Source organism: Hemitrygon akajei, chromosome 8 (assembly GCF_048418815.1).
Source record: "Hemitrygon akajei chromosome 8, sHemAka1.3, whole genome shotgun sequence".
Lineage (NCBI taxonomy): Eukaryota > Metazoa > Chordata > Chondrichthyes > Myliobatiformes > Dasyatidae > Hemitrygon > Hemitrygon akajei.
Genome location: NC_133131.1, coordinates 10,266,994 through 10,288,403, shown reverse-complemented (window position 1 = coordinate 10,288,403; position 21,410 = coordinate 10,266,994). Strand labels below are relative to the sequence as shown.

The 21,410-nt window shown below is 39.3% G+C and overlaps 1 protein-coding gene across 4 annotated transcripts in view; it reads right to left on the bottom strand.

Moving 5' to 3' along the window:
• Positions 1-21,410, bottom strand: part of ulk2 (unc-51 like autophagy activating kinase 2) — a 123,450-nt gene that overhangs the window by 41,420 nt on the left and 60,620 nt on the right. For all 4 annotated transcript variants that reach the window (XM_073053188.1, XM_073053189.1, XM_073053187.1 and 1 more), the window contains 7 exons: positions 19,574-19,675; positions 17,827-17,885; positions 11,840-11,922; positions 9,439-9,489; positions 7,620-7,708; positions 5,234-5,405; positions 1,435-1,495 (listed from right to left, as the gene is read on the bottom strand). In XM_073053188.1, coding sequence (XP_072909289.1) covers positions 1,435-1,495; positions 5,234-5,405; positions 7,620-7,708; positions 9,439-9,489; positions 11,840-11,922; positions 17,827-17,885; positions 19,574-19,675 — 617 coding nt within the window. The remainder of the gene's footprint in view (positions 1-1,434; positions 1,496-5,233; positions 5,406-7,619; positions 7,709-9,438; positions 9,490-11,839; positions 11,923-17,826; positions 17,886-19,573; positions 19,676-21,410) is intronic.

Below are 21,410 nucleotides of genomic sequence, written 5' to 3'. Positions count from 1 at the left end.
CTGGGAATGTTTTTTGCTGATTCATTCTACAAACATGTTGATCAAATATCATCTAATATAGCACTCTGCTGTTCGCAAGAGTTTGTAAAACAGTACATTTTCATACAGTTATTCAAATAAAACAACATTGTTCGAGCCACACATTTCCTGTCTGTATTGTATTTTGTGCTGTGCGTTCAGTATGGGTAATTTGTCACGTGGTATGGGGCACGGTAGAAGCAAATGAGTATACTTATGTATTAATGCTTTGTCCTAGTATAGTTGAGAAGGAATGAGCCATGGGGAGATATTTCTTTAGACTATTAACTTCGCTTAATTTATTTATGATCTTTGTTATATTGCTAGTTTTTTAAATCACTATAAAATTATTCGTCTTTGCTGGTTTCATAATAAAGGACTGAACAATTTTTTGGACTTGAAACTCAGTTATTTGTGTCAACTCCCGTACTCAGTTTCTCAACGGCTTTGGTCTGTTTTCAAGTAACTGCTACGTGATAATGAACAAAGCTATCACCTTCAGCAAAGTTCACACATGCAAACACAATATGGCATTGGACCTAATACTAACAGGAGACATATTTCTATCAAGTTCATCTACTTTCTTTTTTCATCTAAGGTTGCATTATCAAAAGAAAATGCACCTCACCCAAATGTCAGGGGGCTGAACTTAAATACAGTAAGACGCTGATTAATTGCCATTATATCACAAAACATACCGTCTCTCAAGTGTTTATGGCAAACATTCTGTGGAATTCTAAACTAGACATTTTGAGCTCAGATACAGAATCAGAGTAATTTTGTGGTTGGACATTGAATAAAATCCAATATAAAGGGTCCACTGACCCATCCTGCCAAAGACCTACACCCAAGTATAGTATACCCTTCCCCACTGCTTCCCTTCTCCCCCAATCACTTTGCCAATTCAGTAAAGGAACAAATAAGCCTTGAAGTGCCGGAATTATTAATGGCAATGTATTCAGTTGCATATTTTTATCGTAAACCTATATTGTCATTAGGCCAACACCTCTGTTACAAAATGCAAGAAGGGAAAGTTCATACTAAACAATAAAAGCTTTTTAGGAATACTTTTGACACTTGCATTTCTTCTACCATTTTCTTTAGGGAAAAATAATTTCTCATTTCTCTGATTATTAACATGGGTTGAAGGGTGAAGAATGGACAAATACAGCCCATAACCATGTTTAAATCTTGAACACGGTCACTGTCAAAACTACCCCCCCCACCAAAATAAAACACTACTCAAGTGACATCAACTTAATTGACTTAACTGACCTAAAAGTATATTCTGAAACAACAGAATTCCTCTGTATGAAGCCTGTTTAACTTCATGGCTCTAATGAGTGTATTACTCCAGGTCATTCCCCTCTCAGGTATAACAGTATTAAAGCATAGAATTTAAAAATTTCTACTTACCCTCCACACATCAAGAACTCACTGGAAGCTCGTCTGCCAACTGTTCCCAATGGCATATCATCTAAATAAAATTTCAAAATAGATTAGAGGCATAAACTTTGTTGGAAAAACCAAAATTATTTTCAATAAAGACAAAACAGTTAAGATAACCCACGTATTTACATATTTTGTTTCAAATGAATGCTATAGCTCTTGTAAGAAGTTGGATTTTGAAAATGACTATGCAATTCTGTAAGCACAATCTAATTTTTTTCTACTGATCCTGTAGTTATCAAACATAAGCAATGGTTACTATGGGAAAAAGTCTCGTAACATATTACAGAGTCATAGAAAAGTACTGCATAAAAACATGCCAAAACTATTTAAACTGCCTACTCCCATCGACCTGCTAGAATCATCACTCTCCATACCCCTACAATAAATAAGAATTAGGCCATTTGGCCCATTAAGGCTGCTCCATCATTTATTATCCTTCCCAACCCCATTGTCCTGCCTTCTCCCTGTAACCTTTGACATCCTTACTAATAAAGAATCAATCTACCTCCACTTAAACATATGTGGCAATGACTTGGCCTCAAGTAAAGATAAATCACCTTTCAAGCAGAGGACAGTTCTTCAATTGGTCCACTTCAGACAAAGCCAGAAAGTCTAAATTTAGACCAACTCAACTCACTGTAATTTTTTTTCTATATGCATGAGTTTACCCTTTTGAGCGTCAGCTCTTGGGTCAATAGTTGGCTTTTTACCTCTTTGTGGGTTAAGGGCCAACATGACATTGGTGTCGTACAGTAACAAGAAAGTGGTGTATTGCTGGAGATGCCACCTTTCAGTAATTAAAACCAAACACTCACCCACCCCTCCAAATGAATATAACAGATCCTATGGAACTACTGTATGTGAAGAGCAAGGAGTTCTTCCACTAAGCAAACTATTTTACTGTCTGATTGGATCAGCTTCTACAGCCACTTGAGGACCCAATAACGGACAACCCCTCGAGTCCCAGGGGTTCCAAACCTGGGGTCCACAGACCAGGTGGTTAATGGTTGGGGCTCCATGGCATAAGATAGGTTGGGAATCCTTGCCTTTGAACACCATACTCAAATCGAGTGACTGCACTACTAACAGTACTACCCCTCTGACTGCATTAATGTAACAGATCAAGCAGTTAGTAGGAACTATGAGAGCAGTTAAATAACAGCCTTAATAGAATGAAAAATCCTCTTAAGTAATCATGGTGAATCTTCAATATTTGTCATGGCTCAGTTCAATTTCAAAATAAAGTCAACTGCTGCTTTCAAACTGTAATCAATAATCTTCAAAAAAAAAATCACTCACACAAGGCTGGGAAACATCTACAACCAACTTTATTGCCAGTTCATTCCAAGCCACAGCGCTTACAAAAGGAAGAAACTCTTGCAAATTATTTGGACTTACTAATTTGAAATATATCTTTTAAAACCAGATACTGCTACATTTAATCCAATATAAAAAAATTAACATATAAAGTTTCAAAGGTTTACTTATTATCAAAGTATACAACTCTGAAAATCTTCTTTTCCAGATAGCCACAAAATCAAGAAAAGAACGGCAGCTGATCATCAACCCCAAATCCCCCTCCCTCACACACAAAAAAAACCTGAGAAAGATCAGGCAAAGAACACAGGATATAAAAACTATGTCAGGAAAAAAAAAGTCCATATCCAAAATGCAGAAAAACTGGGTAACATTCTCTGGGAACAGCAGTAGCCTCTCCCCTTCCTGATAGCAGCGCGGTTCCAACAGTGATCCAAAGGTAGCCTTTCCTGTCTGGTAGCAGAGTAATTCCACCAGCGATCAAAAGAGAGTCACCCTTCTCCAGCAGCAGAGTGATCCCACCAGCCATCTAAAGGCAGTCTCCCCTCTCCAGCAGCAGAGTGATCCCACCAGCCATCAAAAGGCAGTCTCCCCTCTCCAGCAGCAGAGTGATCCCACCAGCAATCAAAAGGCAGTCTCCCCTCTCCAGCAGCAGAGTGATCCCATCAGCAATCAAAAGGCAGGCAGTCACCTTCCACATTCGCCTTGATGTTTCAATCTCTCTTGTTGCTTTAATTGGTGGACAATGGAAGCTTTAATCACGAAATGAGGTTGAACATTGGCTCACACAGCCTTCTTAGCACGAGGTTCACCATGCTACCTCTGCCTCCCAGAATCCTCTCAGAGACTGCAAAGTGCTGAAACACCCAAACGATCTCCAGACTGGAGATCACAGGCCTCAAAAGTTCCACAACAAACATAAAAGCGAAATGTATGTTTTCATGACCTATCCAGAAAATGTCGACCGTGGGAGTGTTGTATGCAGCTGCCATCTTGACCAGAGCAGTCAAGTATAGGTATATAGGTAAACATGCATATACTTCGCACAACAGAAGTGTAAATTTGAGCTTCTGAAACCAGCAAGTGATTTGTTTAAAAATAGAGGGATTGGAATATGACTGCACATCAGTCGATGCTCACAGTTGTACAAAGTACCACAATTACATATGAACAAACTAAACTGGATAAATCATGACAATGTAAACATCTATTTGTCATTTACACAGAGTGTTTTGAAGTATTTAGCACTGTACTAATGTGTAATGGAGAATATATTGACTGGCTGCATCGTGGCCTGGTATGAACACCAAAGCCTTTGAATGGAAAATCCTACAAAAGGTAGTGATTTCAGCCCAGTATATATCACAGGTAAAGCCCTCCCAACCATTGAGCACATCTACATGATGCACTGCCATAGAAAAGCAGCATCCATCAACAGAGATCATCATCACCTAGGCCAAGTTCTTTTCCTGCTGCTACCATCAGGTTAAAGGTGCTGGAACCTCAGGACTCACACCACTAGGTTCAAGAACAGTCACTACCCCTCAACCATCGGGCTCTTGAACAAAAGGGATAACTACACTCACTTGCCCATCCACTGAGATGCTCCCACAACTAATGATCTCACTTTAAGCACTCTTCATCTTGTTATTTCATGCCCTCGTTATTTATTGTAATTTATTTACATCTCCATTTGCAGAGTTTGTTGTCTTCTGCACTCTGGTTGATCTTTCATTGATCCTTTTATAGTTATTATTCTATAGTATTGAGTATGTCTACAGGAAAATGAATCTCAGGGTTGGATGTGGTGACATACACGTACTTTGATAATAAATTTACTTTGATGATCAAGTGAACTAAGATGTAGCATTTATTTAAAAATGAATGGAATCCAATTATTAAATTGCCATTAAACATTGCCAATCCTACATAAACACAAATCAGAACTTGGATTATTTAAGTTACCTTTAACCAAATAGATCGATTGCAAATGATTGAATAGCATTTTCAAATCCAAGTCCTAGAATGTTGATAAAAAACCTGAAACATTTAGTAATTCAAAGCTTTAAGCAGACTCACTGGAAATGGTGATTTTAAAAAAAAAAAAAAGATTTTATTCAGCATATTTACATTTATGGAAAACCAATTTGCAGGCAATTTATTTGATTGCTGGGGATTGCATCACTTCTACTTTGGGCATCCTCAGTCATTAGAATGAGGCATTTTAAATTCAATGCAGCTATACACTTTAACCTTAAATGCAAAAGAAATTTATAAAAATATTACTGAGGAAGACAAAATTTTTTACAGTCAGTAAGTAGGATTCCAACAGCCAATGCTGTCAACCTGCTCAGGAATTCTCAGGTTTTCCCAAGAATTATGATGACAATTATAAAGATTCAAAATGAGCAAAACAAAACCAACAAAATAAGGAACAGTTGCTTACATGACTGATCAGAGGAGATGCTATGTGGAACAAGAACAAAGTCATCTGTGTCGCATGAAGAGTTCTTACTGCCACTGCTTGCAGAGTCTTTGGAAACCTGCAGATAGTTAGGAGGACCCAAAGGTGGGGAAGACAGAGTGTCCTCCTGTATCCGTTGCATGTCTGGCAATGACTGAAGGCAGGAAAAAAATCAAGTTGTGAGATATTAATAATATCAGTATACAATATTTGACCTTGGCCTAATAACCTTAAAACTCCACTAACACCACAAATTTCAGCTATTCTACAAGTTTTTTTTGTAGAAAAAAAGGTTCAGACCCTATATTATGGAAATTATCCATCGTTGATTTCAATTACACATTTAATTCATTGTGAAATAAACTCATGAGGTAATGTTAGAATAATCTATTTTCTTTGCAAAACATCATTTATCCTCTGTTCACAGAAGAATTACCAGAAATTATGCTGATCCTGGAAAGGGCAGCAAACAAAAATTGACCAAGAAACCTACAATCTCAAATAGAATAAAAACTATCATTAAAGGAAAGAAGTATTTGGTTCCAATCTGCCTCTATCTGATATGAATTGTTGAGAACTATGTCAATCAAAACGTAGTTTGAACAGAAACATCCATTTTAAGTGTAAAGGATTAACCAGCCAAGAAGATGTGACATCCATGACAGAAAGCTGCTGTGACATTGTCATTTACAATGATAGTCATCAGTCGTGAGATAGGGCTGCTTATACTATTGATCACTGTATTTTCAGCTAATAAAAATCTGAAATATGTAGTTTCTGGAGATCTGAAATGCTGGGACACTAAGCAAGCCAGGCAGCTTCATTAAATGAAAGATATCTGATCTGAAATGCTAACGTGAATTTCCTCCTACATTCCAAAAATGTATGGGTTAAGGTAAGCTTGGGGCATGCAAAGTTCGCACTGGAAGCATGGTGATCTCCAGAGGTCTTGAACTTTTGAACAATTACAGGCCGTCCCCAGCACATCATGGACTGTGTTGGTCATTAATGTGGACAATGCACTTCACTGTATGATTCAAAGTACATATGAAAAATAAAGCTAATTTTTTAAAAAAGACTAAGTCTGTTGCCTATGACGCTTATAGTATTTGTTGTACATTTATTATTTCAATAATATTGTAGTAACCTTGTGTAAATATCTATACACACACACACATATCACACTTCTCCACGATACACGCGCCCCTCACTTAAAGACAAAGTTACACCTGCATTTCTTGGACTCCCGTGTTTCCCTGAATTAATTTAATGTTTTGAGGTTACAAAACATAAGAGTATTAGACAAAGTGCAGCTTTTATCTGCAGATGTTAAAGGAATACAAATCACTGTACATGGTATGGTATAGCTAGCATTTTGGTTTAAAATGTTTCAATGTACATGTGATAAATAAAGCTAACCTTTATACCGTTAAACTCACTGTCTGCATCGTCTGCTGAGCGTGTTCAGCATTTTTGGTTTTTTTTCTATTTTCAAGTTAACTCGTCACACTTTAGAGGTTGCAGCTTAAAAGTGATTGACCTAAAGTTCCATAGGCTGGAATTTCAGCAAAACTGCTCACAAAGTAAAATTTCTTCATTCAGTAAAGTATAACTTTTGTACAAAACCACACCATGAAGAGGCACAGAAACAAAAGGAATCTGCCTCAAGTGTCAGAAATATTTGTCACAAACTATCACAAAAGAATCATAGTTTACCTTACTTTCTAAGCTTCAGGACTGTCTAAAGATGAGGACAATTGGCAGTAAAACATATTAAAGGAGATGGTGAGGATTATGCATCCAGATAATTTAAATTGACAGGAGAGACATCGCCAAATTTCTGTCATTCCAACTGGTATCCAAGCTTCAAAGACAGATCAGCATTAAAGGATGGATGTTGCTTTGGTATGGTGTGACTGATTTGCTTATTCAAGCATCAATAAAATAAAGCCCCTCAGGATAGGTACAGCCATGTTTAAATCACACAATTACAACTTGTAAGCAATTTTAAAATCTAATTTAAAAAATCTGATTTAGCTAGAACACAAGTTACACTGGCATAAAAGAGCATTAGTTTGATGGGCAATAAAGCTGGTGCCCAGCTAATTAAACTTCAAATAATTATAACCCTGCAAACTGGTTCAAGTTTTTGCTCCTAAAACTCAAGGTTAAATGGAGATTTTTTTTTATCAACCTCACTTCTCTAGAATTGACTATGCATGAAAGCAACTAATCTTTACATTGCTTTGAATGATTCATTTAGTGAAGCACAACAGGGCCATATTAACTTATCATTTGACATCAATGACAAAATGTTAATCAGATACAACATGGATGGAACAATGTATCAACAAATAATGCTACTTACTGGAGGAGAGGCAAAATGACAGGACGGAGAGCTGCCGCAAGAACTACCAGACACAGAACCAGGGCACGTGGGCACAGGCATAGGGCATGCTGTAGATAGAATCAATTAGATTCTAAGTACTATAAATCTATTACAGCTCTATATTTGAATATCTAATTTATTTAATTAATGTATTTAAGGCACTCTCGTTATTCAACTGCAGGGCAAGATAAAGTAACAACCATAAAAGAGAAAAATACAATTCCCATCATTTAAAATTTCCTTTTCCATTGAAAAGCCTGTTGGTGGTGCAGTGGCATCTATGCCAGACCTACAGGGAGCGGTCCCGGGTTTGGATTCAGCTGGCTCCTTGCACACATTCCATCCCTGCTGGGTTGAGTGTAGAACTAGCAACTCAGCTCTATAAAACACAGACAAAAATGCTGAACTGAAGGAGCAGCAAGGTTGCCACCTGATGCTCCACAAGGTGCGGGATGGAACAACAGTTACCCTTGAAGTCATTTACAAAGATTTAAAGGGAAGGTTGAACAAAACTGGAAGTAGCTGGTATATATTGCTTTTCCTTGCAACACAGAACTACCACTATACTCACAAAAATAAACTTAACTGTGAAACAAGCCCTTTGCCACCTTCTGTTTCTATGATTCTATCATCAATTTTATTTTGTGACCTTGCATAATGATCTATATTAAATAAAGTGATATTGGTAATTTATATTAGCAACTGAAGCTATAGTTAAGTGTTTGATTACCTTCCCAGATTACAGGAGAATTTACTCATCCAATTTCTGTCAGGCTTTAGGTACTGATACTAGAGATCACATGCAGGGCACGTCACGTAGGAGTTCTTTGTAGTTCTAGGTTTCAAAGCCTGACCAGATCCATTTCATGAATGGTCCATATCAATTGTTTTAATTTCAATGGCTGAAAGAACAAGGTTTAGTTAAACCTTAATGGTTAGGGTTCCCAACTTGCATTATGCCATGGACCCCTACCATAAACTGAGGGGTTGGTGGACCCCAGGTTGGGAACTTCTGCTGTAACCTGTGAAATCTAGCAGTCAGCAGATACAGAACAACTAAATAAATAGATAACCACCAAGGAAAACCCAGTAAAGGCCCTAAACATCATGCCTGATTAATCTCCCATACACATGTACAGTATGCAGACTACTGATGTCACCAGTGGTTTATTCCATCCAATCCAATTATTACCACCCAATGAATTATCCCACTTCCTCCAAACAGAATCTCATACAGAACTGCCTAGTCAGTGTCTAGGCAAGTTGGCTTCCTTTGAACGAGTGTTATTGATCAGGAATGATGAAGCAGCAATGAGAGAGGTACAAGGTTGCAACATATAATCCAAGCATTGAGATATCAATCAATAAAAAGGGTTGAACGATATTAAACTCAATAACCATTTCAGACTGAGATAAAAAAGATCAATCCATACAAGCTGATAGCTTTCAGTGAAACAAAATGGAAGAAATGTTCATCTCTGCAATATCTCCACAAGAGATCAAGTCTTATTCTTACAGGCACTAATTATCTCAATGGTACTCTGGCCATTTCCTTTGAGAGTGAGATAATAAGATGTTTGAGGCACAGTCTCGTTCTCCACAGCAAAGTACAATCTATTACAGTAATCATTAAATGGTAGAATTTTACCATTTTGACATTAATGCCAAAAGCAATATTATTTATGCAGTGCCCAATTTTGCCTGTAAGTTGTTTAGGAGTGGCACAATAGCACAAGGGGAGAACAGACACTACCCCGACTCCCAACATGTAAAAGTTACTAATAAATGAAAGACTTACATTTTTTGACTGATGATGCCTGATCCATGAAAGGATGGTTGAAGAATGTTTCTACAAAATGAAAATAATTCTTTAATGTCAGTCAATTCTGAGAGTTTAGAGTTGCCACAAGCTGCAAGCAATAAACAATTACTGAAAGCTGCAAATCTGTTCGTAAAACATTTGGCTTAAGAGTGTTGCAAAAATACACACTTTCCATTTTAAACTTCCCATTCAATACATTCTGATACCAATGCATATCTATGGCATCATTACACCATAGAAGCCTTTTAGGGTTAAAGAGAAAAACTTAAAAGTAAGTTTGTACTGCATAAAAGTTGAAAGAACTTCCATGTGAAGCACCAAGTTCGCTTCAATGAAGAATTTATGTATAAGCTCCAATACTGACAACCAGAGACATTGATGTCAAAAGCAATATTATTATTTATGCAGTGCCCAATTTTGCCTGTAAGTTGTTTAGGAGCGGCACGCACAGTAGCACAAGGGTTAGCATAATACAGTGCCAGCAACCCAGGTTCAATTCCTGCGATCGCATGGGTTTCCTCTGGGTGCACTGGAAATGCATGTTACCATGCTGTATCTCTAAATAAATAAATTAATACAATAGGTTGACTCACATACAGCAAGGATCCAGGTAGGTCTTATCTCATCTCAAGACTGGAGAAGAAAAGCCCAGGTCATGGGGAAAACTTTCTTCCAAATAAAAATGTAAATCAGAAGGATGGCATCTAAACTCTAATTTGTCAGTATACTGCTGAGAAACAGCACCTTTAACATAGAAAAAAGATTCATGCTGTGCTTCCTGTCCTGAAGTGGTCTGGAGTCAAATTTTGTTCCACAATGTTTCTTTGGGAAATTTTGCTAAACTGGAAATGCTTGTAACAAAGTCTTATCCAACAGAGGGGCCTCTAAAGGTCTTAAAAGCAAGTTGGAGAAGCTGACAGGTTAAGGGAGAGAATTCCAGAGCTTGTAAATTAAACAGATGACAGTATGGTCTCTACAGTGAGGTGAAGACAGCTGAAGATGTACTGGCCCAAAATTGCTGGAACACAAAGACCTTAGAGGACTGAAAAATTGAAGATAACAGATACATACAGATTAAGGAGAAGTTTGAAAATAAAGTCCAAATATTAACTTGCAGACATCAAGAGATCAAGAGTGACCAGTAAACTCATTTGGTGTGAACTGCAATAAGAATGGAAGTGCTCTGAAGGGAGTTTAAATTTACAGAAGGCATAAATTAGATTGGAATTAGTTTATTATTGTCACATGTATTGGAATAGTGAAAAGCTCATCTTGCATATTGTTCAATTACAGATCAACTCATTACACAGTGTATTGAGGTAGAACAAGGTGAAACCATAAAAGAATGCAGGATAAAGAGCAACAGCTACAGAGAAAGTGCAGTGGAAGTAGACAATATAGAATCACTGACACCAGCTGCAACAAGATCCAGACCTTTCTCAACAAATGCCTCCGGCAGATCCTCCGCCTCAAGTGGTACGACAGAGTGTCAAACCTAGACCTATGGAAGAGAGCAAACCAAGAGCCCATTGTATTCCAGATAAGGAGGAGGAAGTGGAGATGGGTCGGCCACACCTTGAGGAAGAGCCAGTCGAATGTCACTCGACAATCACTCGAATGGAATCCACAAGGGAAGAGAAGAAGAGGTCGCCCGAAGCAAACCTGGAGGCGTAGGCTTTTGGATGAACTGAAAGCCACCGGCCAAACTTGGGAGACTGCAAAAACATTTGTTAGAGATCGCAGGAAGTGGAGGACTTTTGTTGAGGCCCTATGCTCCATAAGGAGCGAAAAGGATTAAAGTAGACGACAATATGCTGCAAGATCAAATGGAGGTAGACTGTGAGATCGAGTTCACCTATTTACTAGGGAGCCATTCAATACTGGGATAGGAGCTGTCCTTGAGCCTGGTGGTCCATGCCCTCAGGCTTCTGCATTTTCTGCCTGATATTAGAAGGGAGAAGAATGAAGATTTGGGTTGCCGGCTGCTTTACTGGAGCAGAGGGAAGCATAGACAGAGCCCATGAAATCTGGCTTCCGTGATGTGCTGAGCTATGTACACAACTCTGCAGTTTCTTGCGATCATGTGACCATACCAAGCGGATGTGCATCCAGATACGAAGCTTTCTAAGTTGCATCAATAAAAAAAAGGCCATTAGGAGGAATTAGAATAGTTGAGCCTACACATAAAGGCATAAATGAGGGCTTCAGCATTAGATAAGCTGAAGCAAAGTCAATATTATAGATTAGAAGCAGGTAGCTTTTTAACAATAGAAGATACAAGGACAAGATACAAAATCTGATTAATTGACTTGAAATCTGCTGAATCCAGAATGCCAGTTGTAATAATATCTGAATAGAAAGAAAGCTAACAGCTCACCAAAATCCATCCTGTCCTTCTGGTTTCTCTGAAGTAAGCCGAGTAGAAGCTCACCAAGATGAGCAGAGGTTTCACTTGGGATGCTGTCACCAATAGAAAACAAACAAAAGGAGTAATGCAAAACATAGAACATAACTCAGTGCAGGCTCTTCAGCACAGGATGTTGTGCCGACTTTTTAACCTACTGCAAGCTCAAACTTACAAATCCCTCCCACATTGCCCTCTATCATCCATGTGCCAATCTAAGAATCACTTACCACCCCTGGCAGTGCATTCCACACACCCACCACTGGGTAAAAAAACCTATGGGTGGGGGATGGGGTGCAGACACACCCAGCCCTGAGACACCAAGCAAGGTCATTTGATTCCATACAATTAGTTTATTGATCATTACAGAATGTAATGTGTCTCTGGTGTTTCCCATTCCCTTCCCTCTCCCTTTTACCCCACCATGATTCTCCTCTCCCTGCCGCCATCCGACTCTCAGAACACAATAGAGACCCATATCAGAATCAGGTTTACTATCACTCACATATGTCATTAAATTTGGTTTTTTCCACAGCAGTATAGTGCAATACATAAGTACTGTGCAAAAGTCTTAGGCACGCTAGCTATCTAGGGTTAGTGCCTAACACTTCAGTACTGTGCATCTAAAAATACGATATGTATTTTAAAAAGCAAGTTAATTTAATTATTAAATTTAATTCCTCTTATACTTTCCTCCAATCACCTTAAAGTTATGCCTTTTTAAAAAAGGCATGGGAGTCTTTCAAATAGTAGTGGAGAAAATTAATGCTCTCATTGAAGCTCCCCACACTACACAACTGCATAATTATTATTGATCATCCACCCTATGAATTAGATCCTCAGAATGAACATCAGAACATTATCCATGCAACACACACAAAATGCTGGTGGAACACAGCAGGCCAGGCAGCATCTATAGGGAGAAGCACTATCGATGTTTCAGGCCAAGACCCTTCGTCAGGATATTATCCATTCAGTTTTCTCCAGTTAAGTGAATCATTAAAAGCTCTGATCTTGGATTTAACAGTTTTATGCAGAGTATATGAAATCTGGCTTTAGAGGAAAGAGCCACACATAATTTCTTTCAAATTAACAAACTCACTTAGAAAGACTTTAAGGGTATATGGTGTGAAAGAATGGAAAAACTTAAATGTTGCAATGTGGAGGGTGCTTCTCAGATGAAAGTCAGATCACGAAACTGAAGCTGTAGGAGAGCTTACGGTCTGCATGCTCAATAACGACCATGTCGAAAATGGAGGCATCATGGAGTTAGAGAACTGGACAAGTCTGAATAGTTTGCTCGGCAGCATGCTAATGTAGTGGTTAGTGGAATGTTATTATAGTGCCAGCAACCTAGTTTTGATTCCTGCTGGTGTCTGCGAAGAGTATGTACATTCCCCATAACCGCTTGGGTTCACCCTGGGTGTTCCACTTTCCACCCATATTCCAAAAATGCACAGATTAGTTGGGTAATTGGTCTCATAGCTGTAACTGTGTGGTGTGGATTTGTTGGCCAGATGGGCCTGTTACTGCTCTGTATCTCTAAATAAATAAAGGACAATTAAACAAAAGGCACATGATAGCAGTATAATGCTCACCAGTGAATAAATGAGAATTTAATTCAAAGTAAATTTATTATCAAAGTACATCCATATCTGAAAGTTGCCTCACAGGTAGATAGTGTAGTTAAGAAAGCTTATGGGGTGTTGGCTTTCATAAGTCGAGGGATAGAGTTTGAGAGACGCGATGTTATGATGCAGCTCTATAAAACTCTGATTAGGCCACACTTGGAGTACTGTGTCCAGTTCTGGTCGCCTCACTATAAGGAAGGATGTGGAAGCATTGGAAAGGTACAGAGGAGATTTACCAGGATGCTGCCTGGTTTAAAGAGTATGGATTATAATCAGAGATTAAGGGAGCTAGGGCTTTACTCTTTGGAGAGGAGGAGGATGAGAGGAGACATGATAGAGGTGTACAAGATATTAAGAGGAATAGATAGAGTGAACAGCTAGCGCCTCTTCCCCAGGGCACCACTGCTCAGTACAAGAGGACATGGCTTTAAGTTAAGGGGAGGGAAGTTCAAGGCGGTTATTAGAGGAAGGTTTTTTACTCACAGAGTGGTTGCACTGCCTGAGTCAGTGGTGGAGGCAGATACACTAGTGAAGTTTAAGAGACTACTAGACAGGTATATGGAGGAATTTAAGGTGGGGGGTTATATGGGAGGCAGGGTTTGAGGGTCAGCACAACATTGTGGGTTGAAGGGCCTGTTCTATATCCAACCCTGAAACTCATTTTCTTGTGGGCACTCACAGTAAATACAAGAAACTCAATAGAATCAATGGAAGACCACACCCAACAGGGCAGATAACAACCAACATGCAAAAAAAAAAAGCAGACTGTGCAAATACCTAAAAAAAAGAGAAAAAATAAATAATAAACAAACAAACAACAGGTTTTGAGAGCATGAGGTGAAAAGTCCTTGAAAGCAAGTCCAGTTCGGTGGGAGTAGTTCAGAGATAGGGTGAGTGAAATTGAGTGTAGTTATCCCCTCTGGTTTAATAGCCCGATGGTTGAGGGGTAATAACTGATCCTGAATCTGGTGGCATGGGTCCTGAGGCTCTTGTATCTTCTTCCTGATGGCAGCCGCGAGAAGAAACAATGGCTTAGATAGTGGGGGCCCCGATGATGGATACTGCTTTCCTGTGAAAGTGCTCCGTGCAGATGTGCTCAATGGTGGGGAGGTCTTTAGCTGTGATGGACCGGGCCATATTCACCGTCTTTTGTAGGCTTTCCGGACCAAGACATGGTGCAACAGTCAATATACTCACACAGCATACATCTATAAGAAGTTTGTCAGAGTTTTTGATGTCATGCCAAATCTCTGCAAGCTTCTAAAGAAGTAGAAACGCTGCCATGCTTTCTTTGTAATTGTACACGTGCTGGGCCCAGAACAGATCCTCTGTGATGTAACGTTGCTGACTCTCTCCACCTCTGACCTCCTGATTTCTCCTCAACATCAATAATCATCTCCTTGGTCTTGCTGACATTGAATGAGAGGTTGTTACTCAGCCAAATTTTCAATCTCCCTCCTATATGCTGATTTGTCACCATTCTTGATTTGGCCAAAGATAGTGGTGTCGTTGGAGAATTTAATTACGGCTTTGGAGCTGTGCTTAGCCAAATAGTCATAAGTATAAAGTGAGTAGAGCAGGTGTCTAAGCACACTGCCTTGTGGTGCACCTGTGCTGATGGAGATTGTGGAGAAGCTGTTGTTGCCAATCTGAACAGACTGGATTTGTTAAATTCTGATTTTGTTGGACAATAATCAACATTAGTAGCCACAACTCCTGAAAATATGGACAGTAGAGAGACTGCTGCATATGTAGATTAATGCACAACCTTTCACTTGTGTCTGTTCTACAAAGAAAATGTGGAATTAGCGACCAAGGTTTGTGACTGTAACAGCATCAAAACTGTCATTTTCCTCATGAATGCTGGCACTGTTGGGAGTGGCACATGCTGGGATAAGCCAAGAAAGCTCAAAGGTTGTGGTCAGTGATTTCCAACTGATCCACATGGTAACTGCTGTGAAGCCTTCTGCAGTATAATCCTTAGAAGTCAGCAAACTCAGTACTTCCACATACTTACTTATTCCTGTTGTAAAATACACCCAAAAGGTCACTTTATCTATTCTGATATTTCAGAGTTAAGGTTCTATCTTAAAATATATCTTGTAAAAATATTTATCGCTACTTCTACCACAACTGCATGCTTTGTCATGTTGTTAAGGTTTGCACTATTTTAAAAATGTGTAAATCATGTGTTGGATTGCAGTCAAAGGAAAGTTTTTCCATTATGACTAGATGCCCAGCCAGTTTGCTGACATCACTGCTGCTTAGTGTTGGGATAACTATGAACTGAATCCTCACAGCAACAAGTGTCATAATAATGAGTTCTGCTCAACAGGAGTTTGCTAGATCTGTGTTGGAAGGATTTCTCACGGTCACTGGTGAACACTGGCATTTTACAACTGGATGCAAAATCCAGATCAATACTTTCGGTTCATTCAGGTTCTGTGAACAATTCTGCAGACAATTCTACTAAAATCAATGAAATAATGTTGGTCAATATCTCATTGTTAAAAAAACAAAACCAGAGTTGAGGCCATCTATACTTAGTGGCCACTTTATTAGGTACACCTGCACATCTGTTCATTAATGCAAATATCTGATCAGCCAATCATGTGGCAACAACTCAATGCACAAAAGCATGCAGACATAGTTAAGAGGTTCTATTGTTGTTCACACAAAACATCAGAATGAGGAAGAAATGTGATCTAAGTGACTTTGACTGGAATAATTGATGGTGCCAGATGGGGTGGTTTGAGTATCTGTTGTGATGGAAAATAACTGGTTCTTTGAGTCTCAACAGTAGAGGCCTGGACACACACAGTTTTAATAATAAGGAATTTATTTACAAGGGGAAGTCCGGTCAACACAAGCAACTACAATACACAGGAAGCGGTGTGGGAACAGGGTACGGTTACACAAACAAAGGACAAGGGAAAAGCACTACAACAGCTATCCCCCTTGACCTTGGATAGCTGCAGCTCCCTTAACAGGACAAATGATAGACCTTCCCAAGCATAAATCAATGCACTTACCTCCAATGTGGTAGTCTGTAAGAGAGCTAGCCAAGGGCAAGTCTCACCTTTTAAAGCATGAGGCTGGGCGAGATAATCAATTAAGGTGACCAATAATTTAGGTGTGCATTGATTAGTTGGGAGGGACCAAATGTTGATTGGCATGTGGTGTGTCCTCTGACCAGCCAGGTGGCAGTGCATCTGTCACGTGGCCGGTATCTCTGGATACAGTATCTCACAAATTGCTGACCTCCTGGGATTTTCACACACAACAGGCTCCAGAGTTTACAGAGGATAGTGTGAGAAACAAAAAACATACAATGAGTGGCAGTTCTGTGGTTGAAAACACTTTGCTAATGAAAGAGATCAGAGAAGAATGGTTGGACTGGTTCAAATCGACAGGAAGGAAACAGTAATTCAAGTGACCGCTCATTACAACAGTGGTGTTTAGAACAGCATCTGTGAATGTACAACTGGTTGAACCTGATGTGGATGGGCTACAGCAGTAGAAAATAAAAGAAGTGCGCTCACTGGCCACTTTATTAGTTTAGGAGGTAGCTAATATAGTGGCCAATGAGTGTACAGTGTATTTTCTAAGTAGCCCCATTCTATAATATAAACGCATTTCTCGCAGGCTCAGGCCCTGCCACTTTGACTGAGCCCCAAGCCCACACCAGCAATGGCCAAACATCAGTCATTTTCACTCTTGGGCCCAGTCCCATCGCTCCGATCGGACCTGGTCCCCGCTGCCTCGATCGGGCACCAAGTCTGCCACAGCCGTTCCTGCATTCCTGAAATTCTAGTTCACTGAATCCTTCAGGATACCACAAAACTGCTAGTTGTACAGACTGTTGAAAAGCACAGCCCCCAAAGGGAAATTAGAGGCTGCGGATTGCAGTGATCATTGTCCAGAAAAAGTGTCATTAATAGAACAGTCAGAAGTTTGTTTGCTGTGACTCGCCAGTACTATCTTTACCAGCTGTTTGAATCAGCCAGCCTGCGCTGCTCCAAAGAGAGCCATATGACTTTATTGTTACCCTCAGACATTAGGCTCTATCATGAGTCAACTTACAGCCGGGGATGTGAAACCCCCTCCTGTTAGATTGTTTGAGTTAACTTATTTTTTTTTACTCTTTCTTACTTCTCTTCTAAGATTTGTATATCTGCGCATTTGTAATACTACCGTGATACTGTAATTTCCTTAGGGATCAATAAAGCATCTATCTCCATCTTAGAATGAATTGTACCAGCACCTGGATTAAATTTTATTTTTCAAGATTGTTTTAAAGGAAATTATACAAGGTAAGCAGCCACTTACTTGGGGACCAGACTTTTGTTCTTCTCATAGAAGAGCCTTAAATCCTGTGGGCTGTTTGCCTGCAATAGAGAGTTTCAAATTTTAGAAATAAATTCTGATTTGAACTTCTCGGGCTTCCAGCCAGGTACAGAAACCAATTTTAACTGACGTTTCGATGACAAATTCTATCATCATCAGTTAAAATCGATACCTATATCCAACTGGAAGCCCAAGAAGAACTTATTTGTCATATATCCCAGGAAAGCACTAGATCCTTTTTCAAGTTCTGAATTAGTTATTCAAGAGAATAATATCAAAAAGAAGCTGATCTGGTGATTGTAAGGCAAATAATAAGATACCAGATATTTCCAGTTCTATATTCTAAACAACTGATCAGTTGAACAAACATACAGGTAGCTATATTCATTAGTGTGATACATGACCCACTTCCAATGTCACAATAAACGTATGTTAATTAGCTTTTATTCTGAAGCTAATGCAAACATTTTTAAAAGGCATTATTTTTCTTATTTTGTGCACATGACAGTTTTAAAACAAAAAGGAAATTCAATATATGTTTTGATTTGCCCCATAAGCATAAAAAACAATATGCAAATGGAAATATGCCTGCCATTCACCTACTGCTCATTAGGATGGTATCGGCATCAGCATCTGCAATATAACCCCAATATTTTTCCTGCTGCTACTGCTAGGTTCTTCAGCAATATTAAACCATTCTCTTCCCCCTGAGAATTATCTGTCTCCTATCAGGGCAGTGCTCAACTCGTGTCAGTACTTTGTAGCTAACGAACACCATGAACGAGCCTTAGTGCCAAAAACTTGAGATTAATTTGTTTAAATGGCTAAATGTTACAAGTCACATTTAGTTCAATGTTTACCAGTTGCATTGCAGTGACGCATTTCTTTTGACCAGTCTTGCTCAATATGCTAAACTACCTTTCAAATCAATCAAGTAATTTTTTTAAAAACATTTATAATTTTTTTCCCCTCTCATGTGTACAAATATAAAACCAGAGATTCTGACGATGCAGGAAATCCAGAGCAACACAATCAAAATGCTGGAGGAGCTCAGCAGGTCAGGCAGCACCAATGGTAATGAATAAACAGTCAGCATTTTGGGCAGAGAGGACTAGAAAGGAAGGGGGGAGAAGCCAGAATAAGGGAAGGGGAGAGGGAGAGGAATATAAGCTAGAACAGGGGTTTTCAACCTGGGGTCCATGGACCCCTCAGTTAATGGTAGAGGTCCATGTGAGGCCAGGTTTATGAAGGAGGGGAAATGAACTGAGAAGCTGGGTGGGGGGAAACAGGTGGAAAAGACAAAGGGCTGGAGAAGAAGCAATCCTATAGGAGAGAGTGGACCATGAAAGAAAGGGAAGGAGCAGGGGCACCAGGGGAGAGTGATCAGCAGGTGAGAAGTAGTAAGAGTAGTAAGAGTAAGTAGAAGAAGAATGAAGGGGGAGGGGGAAAAAGAAATTACCCCTGATTGGAGAGATCGCTGTTCATGCTATTAGGTTGGAGACTACCTAGATGGAATAGGAGGTGTGGCTTGTCCAACCTGAGAGTGGACTCGTTGTGGCAGAATATAAAAATTTGTTTAACCCTGGTTGTTCAACTACCAGTATTCATAAAATGTCAGCAGATAATGGGGATTTCTGGTAGGCACTCCACTAACTTCTAGGCCACTTCAAAAACTGTCTGCATCAGTAAAAGATATAACTTAAATTATCTTCTTTTTCTCAAAATCTACCTGGAAAGGAGGCTTGCCAACAAGGCACTGAAATATCACAGTGCCTATACTCCAGAGATCTGCCTTAGCATCATAGTGTTGTGACATGATAACCTCAGGTGCCTGAAAGAAAAGAGAATATTAATAGTATTGAAGAGGGATGAGGCTTTTGAATCTTATTACGGTTCAAATCTTATTTTCAATTATGAATTCTAATAAACTCCGGAACAGCAGCTCGGTGGTGTGGTGGTTAGCACACGTTTTACAGTGCAGGCGACCAGGGTGCAATTCCCATCGCTGTCTGTAAGGAGTTCTCCCCATGACCGCATGGATTTCCTCCATGTGCTCCGGTTTCCTCCCACAGTCCAAAGACATCCTGGACAGTAGGTTAATTGGTCATTGTAAATTGTCCTGTGATTAGGCCAGTGTTAAATCAGGGAATTGCTGGGCGGGGTGGCTTGAAGGACCGGAAGGGCCTGTACTATGTTGTATCTCAATAAATTTAAAAAAAGAAAAAAAATTTGCACCAGGTAGAGTATATTTTCCAATTTGAACGTTTGTTGTCCTGATAAATATCAAAAGATTCACATGGATCCCTCTTTCACTCTCCTGCCATCACTTCCACCATCTATTTCATGTGTATCAAGGAAGAACATTCTTCCATCATTCTCCAGGTTATCTAGAACAGTCCCATAGACAGAAAGTGAGAAAAAAAAGCACTGTTTTTCTAGAAAGCAGAGCAAGGGAAAAAGGGGATCTGTCAACAAGTTTGCCTGATTTCAGTTGGCAACATACTGAAACCTATTTAGGACGCAAAACTTGGGAAAATCATATCAATAACTTTATAAACAAGAGGAAATTGTGGTTGGCAAATGCAAGATTGTTTTTTGAGGATGTAATTAAGGTAAAAGATAAATTGGAATGAATGAATGTTCTGTTCCTGGATCTTAGGGACCTCACAAAAGGCTGTTAGAGAGAGTAAAATATTACATTGGTTGAAGGACAGGGGGAAATACAATAGCTTGATTCACTGTGGCAAGCTTTTATTAAGGCCTTCATTAATTCAGGCTCTGAATTAATCATTTAAATGCAAAGAAAGCTGATACAAAGTCTGGTGCCAGAATAATTTGTGAATAGCAAACAAAGAGGCATAGGCATGTTGAACAAGTGGGCAAAAACTGGCAGTCAAAAGTTGAAAACTTATACAAAGTATAAAGCTGGGCACCATTGTAGGGTAGTGGTAAGTGCAATGCTATTACAGTTTGGGGCATTCCTGAATTCAAAGTTCAATTCCAGTGCCATTCTGTAAGGAGTATCTCCAAGTTCTCCCTGTGGAATATGTTGTTTTTTTCCCCACTGTCCAAAGACATGCTAGCAAGGTTAACTGGCCATTGTAAATTTATTCATAATTAGGTTGAGGTTAATTGGGGGTGTAGGGTTGCATAACTCAAAGGGCCGCAAGGGCCTATTCTGTGCTGTATCGCTAAATAAAATCAGAGGCTAGGAACATTAACAAATTGATGTGGAAGTGACTTTCAAATTTTGACAACACTGTTCTCATTTTCCAACTTTTGCCCTCTCTTTACTGACTTTTTTCTTGCTATTTTGGGGCTATGATAAGTGACTAAGATCCAATATAAACCCAGACTCGATAAAATGAACCAGGCACATGATTACTACTGAACTTGCTGAATGAAAGAGCATGGCAAAAGTCCAGATGGTTTTTCCCTGCTGCTTTTCCATATGTTCAACTTGCTGCCGGGTTCACCAAAAATAAACTGGACAACTCACTTCTGTCTTTTTTTTAAAAAAAAAATATATAAATCTTGACTGCCCAAGAGAAACACTGGAGACACCA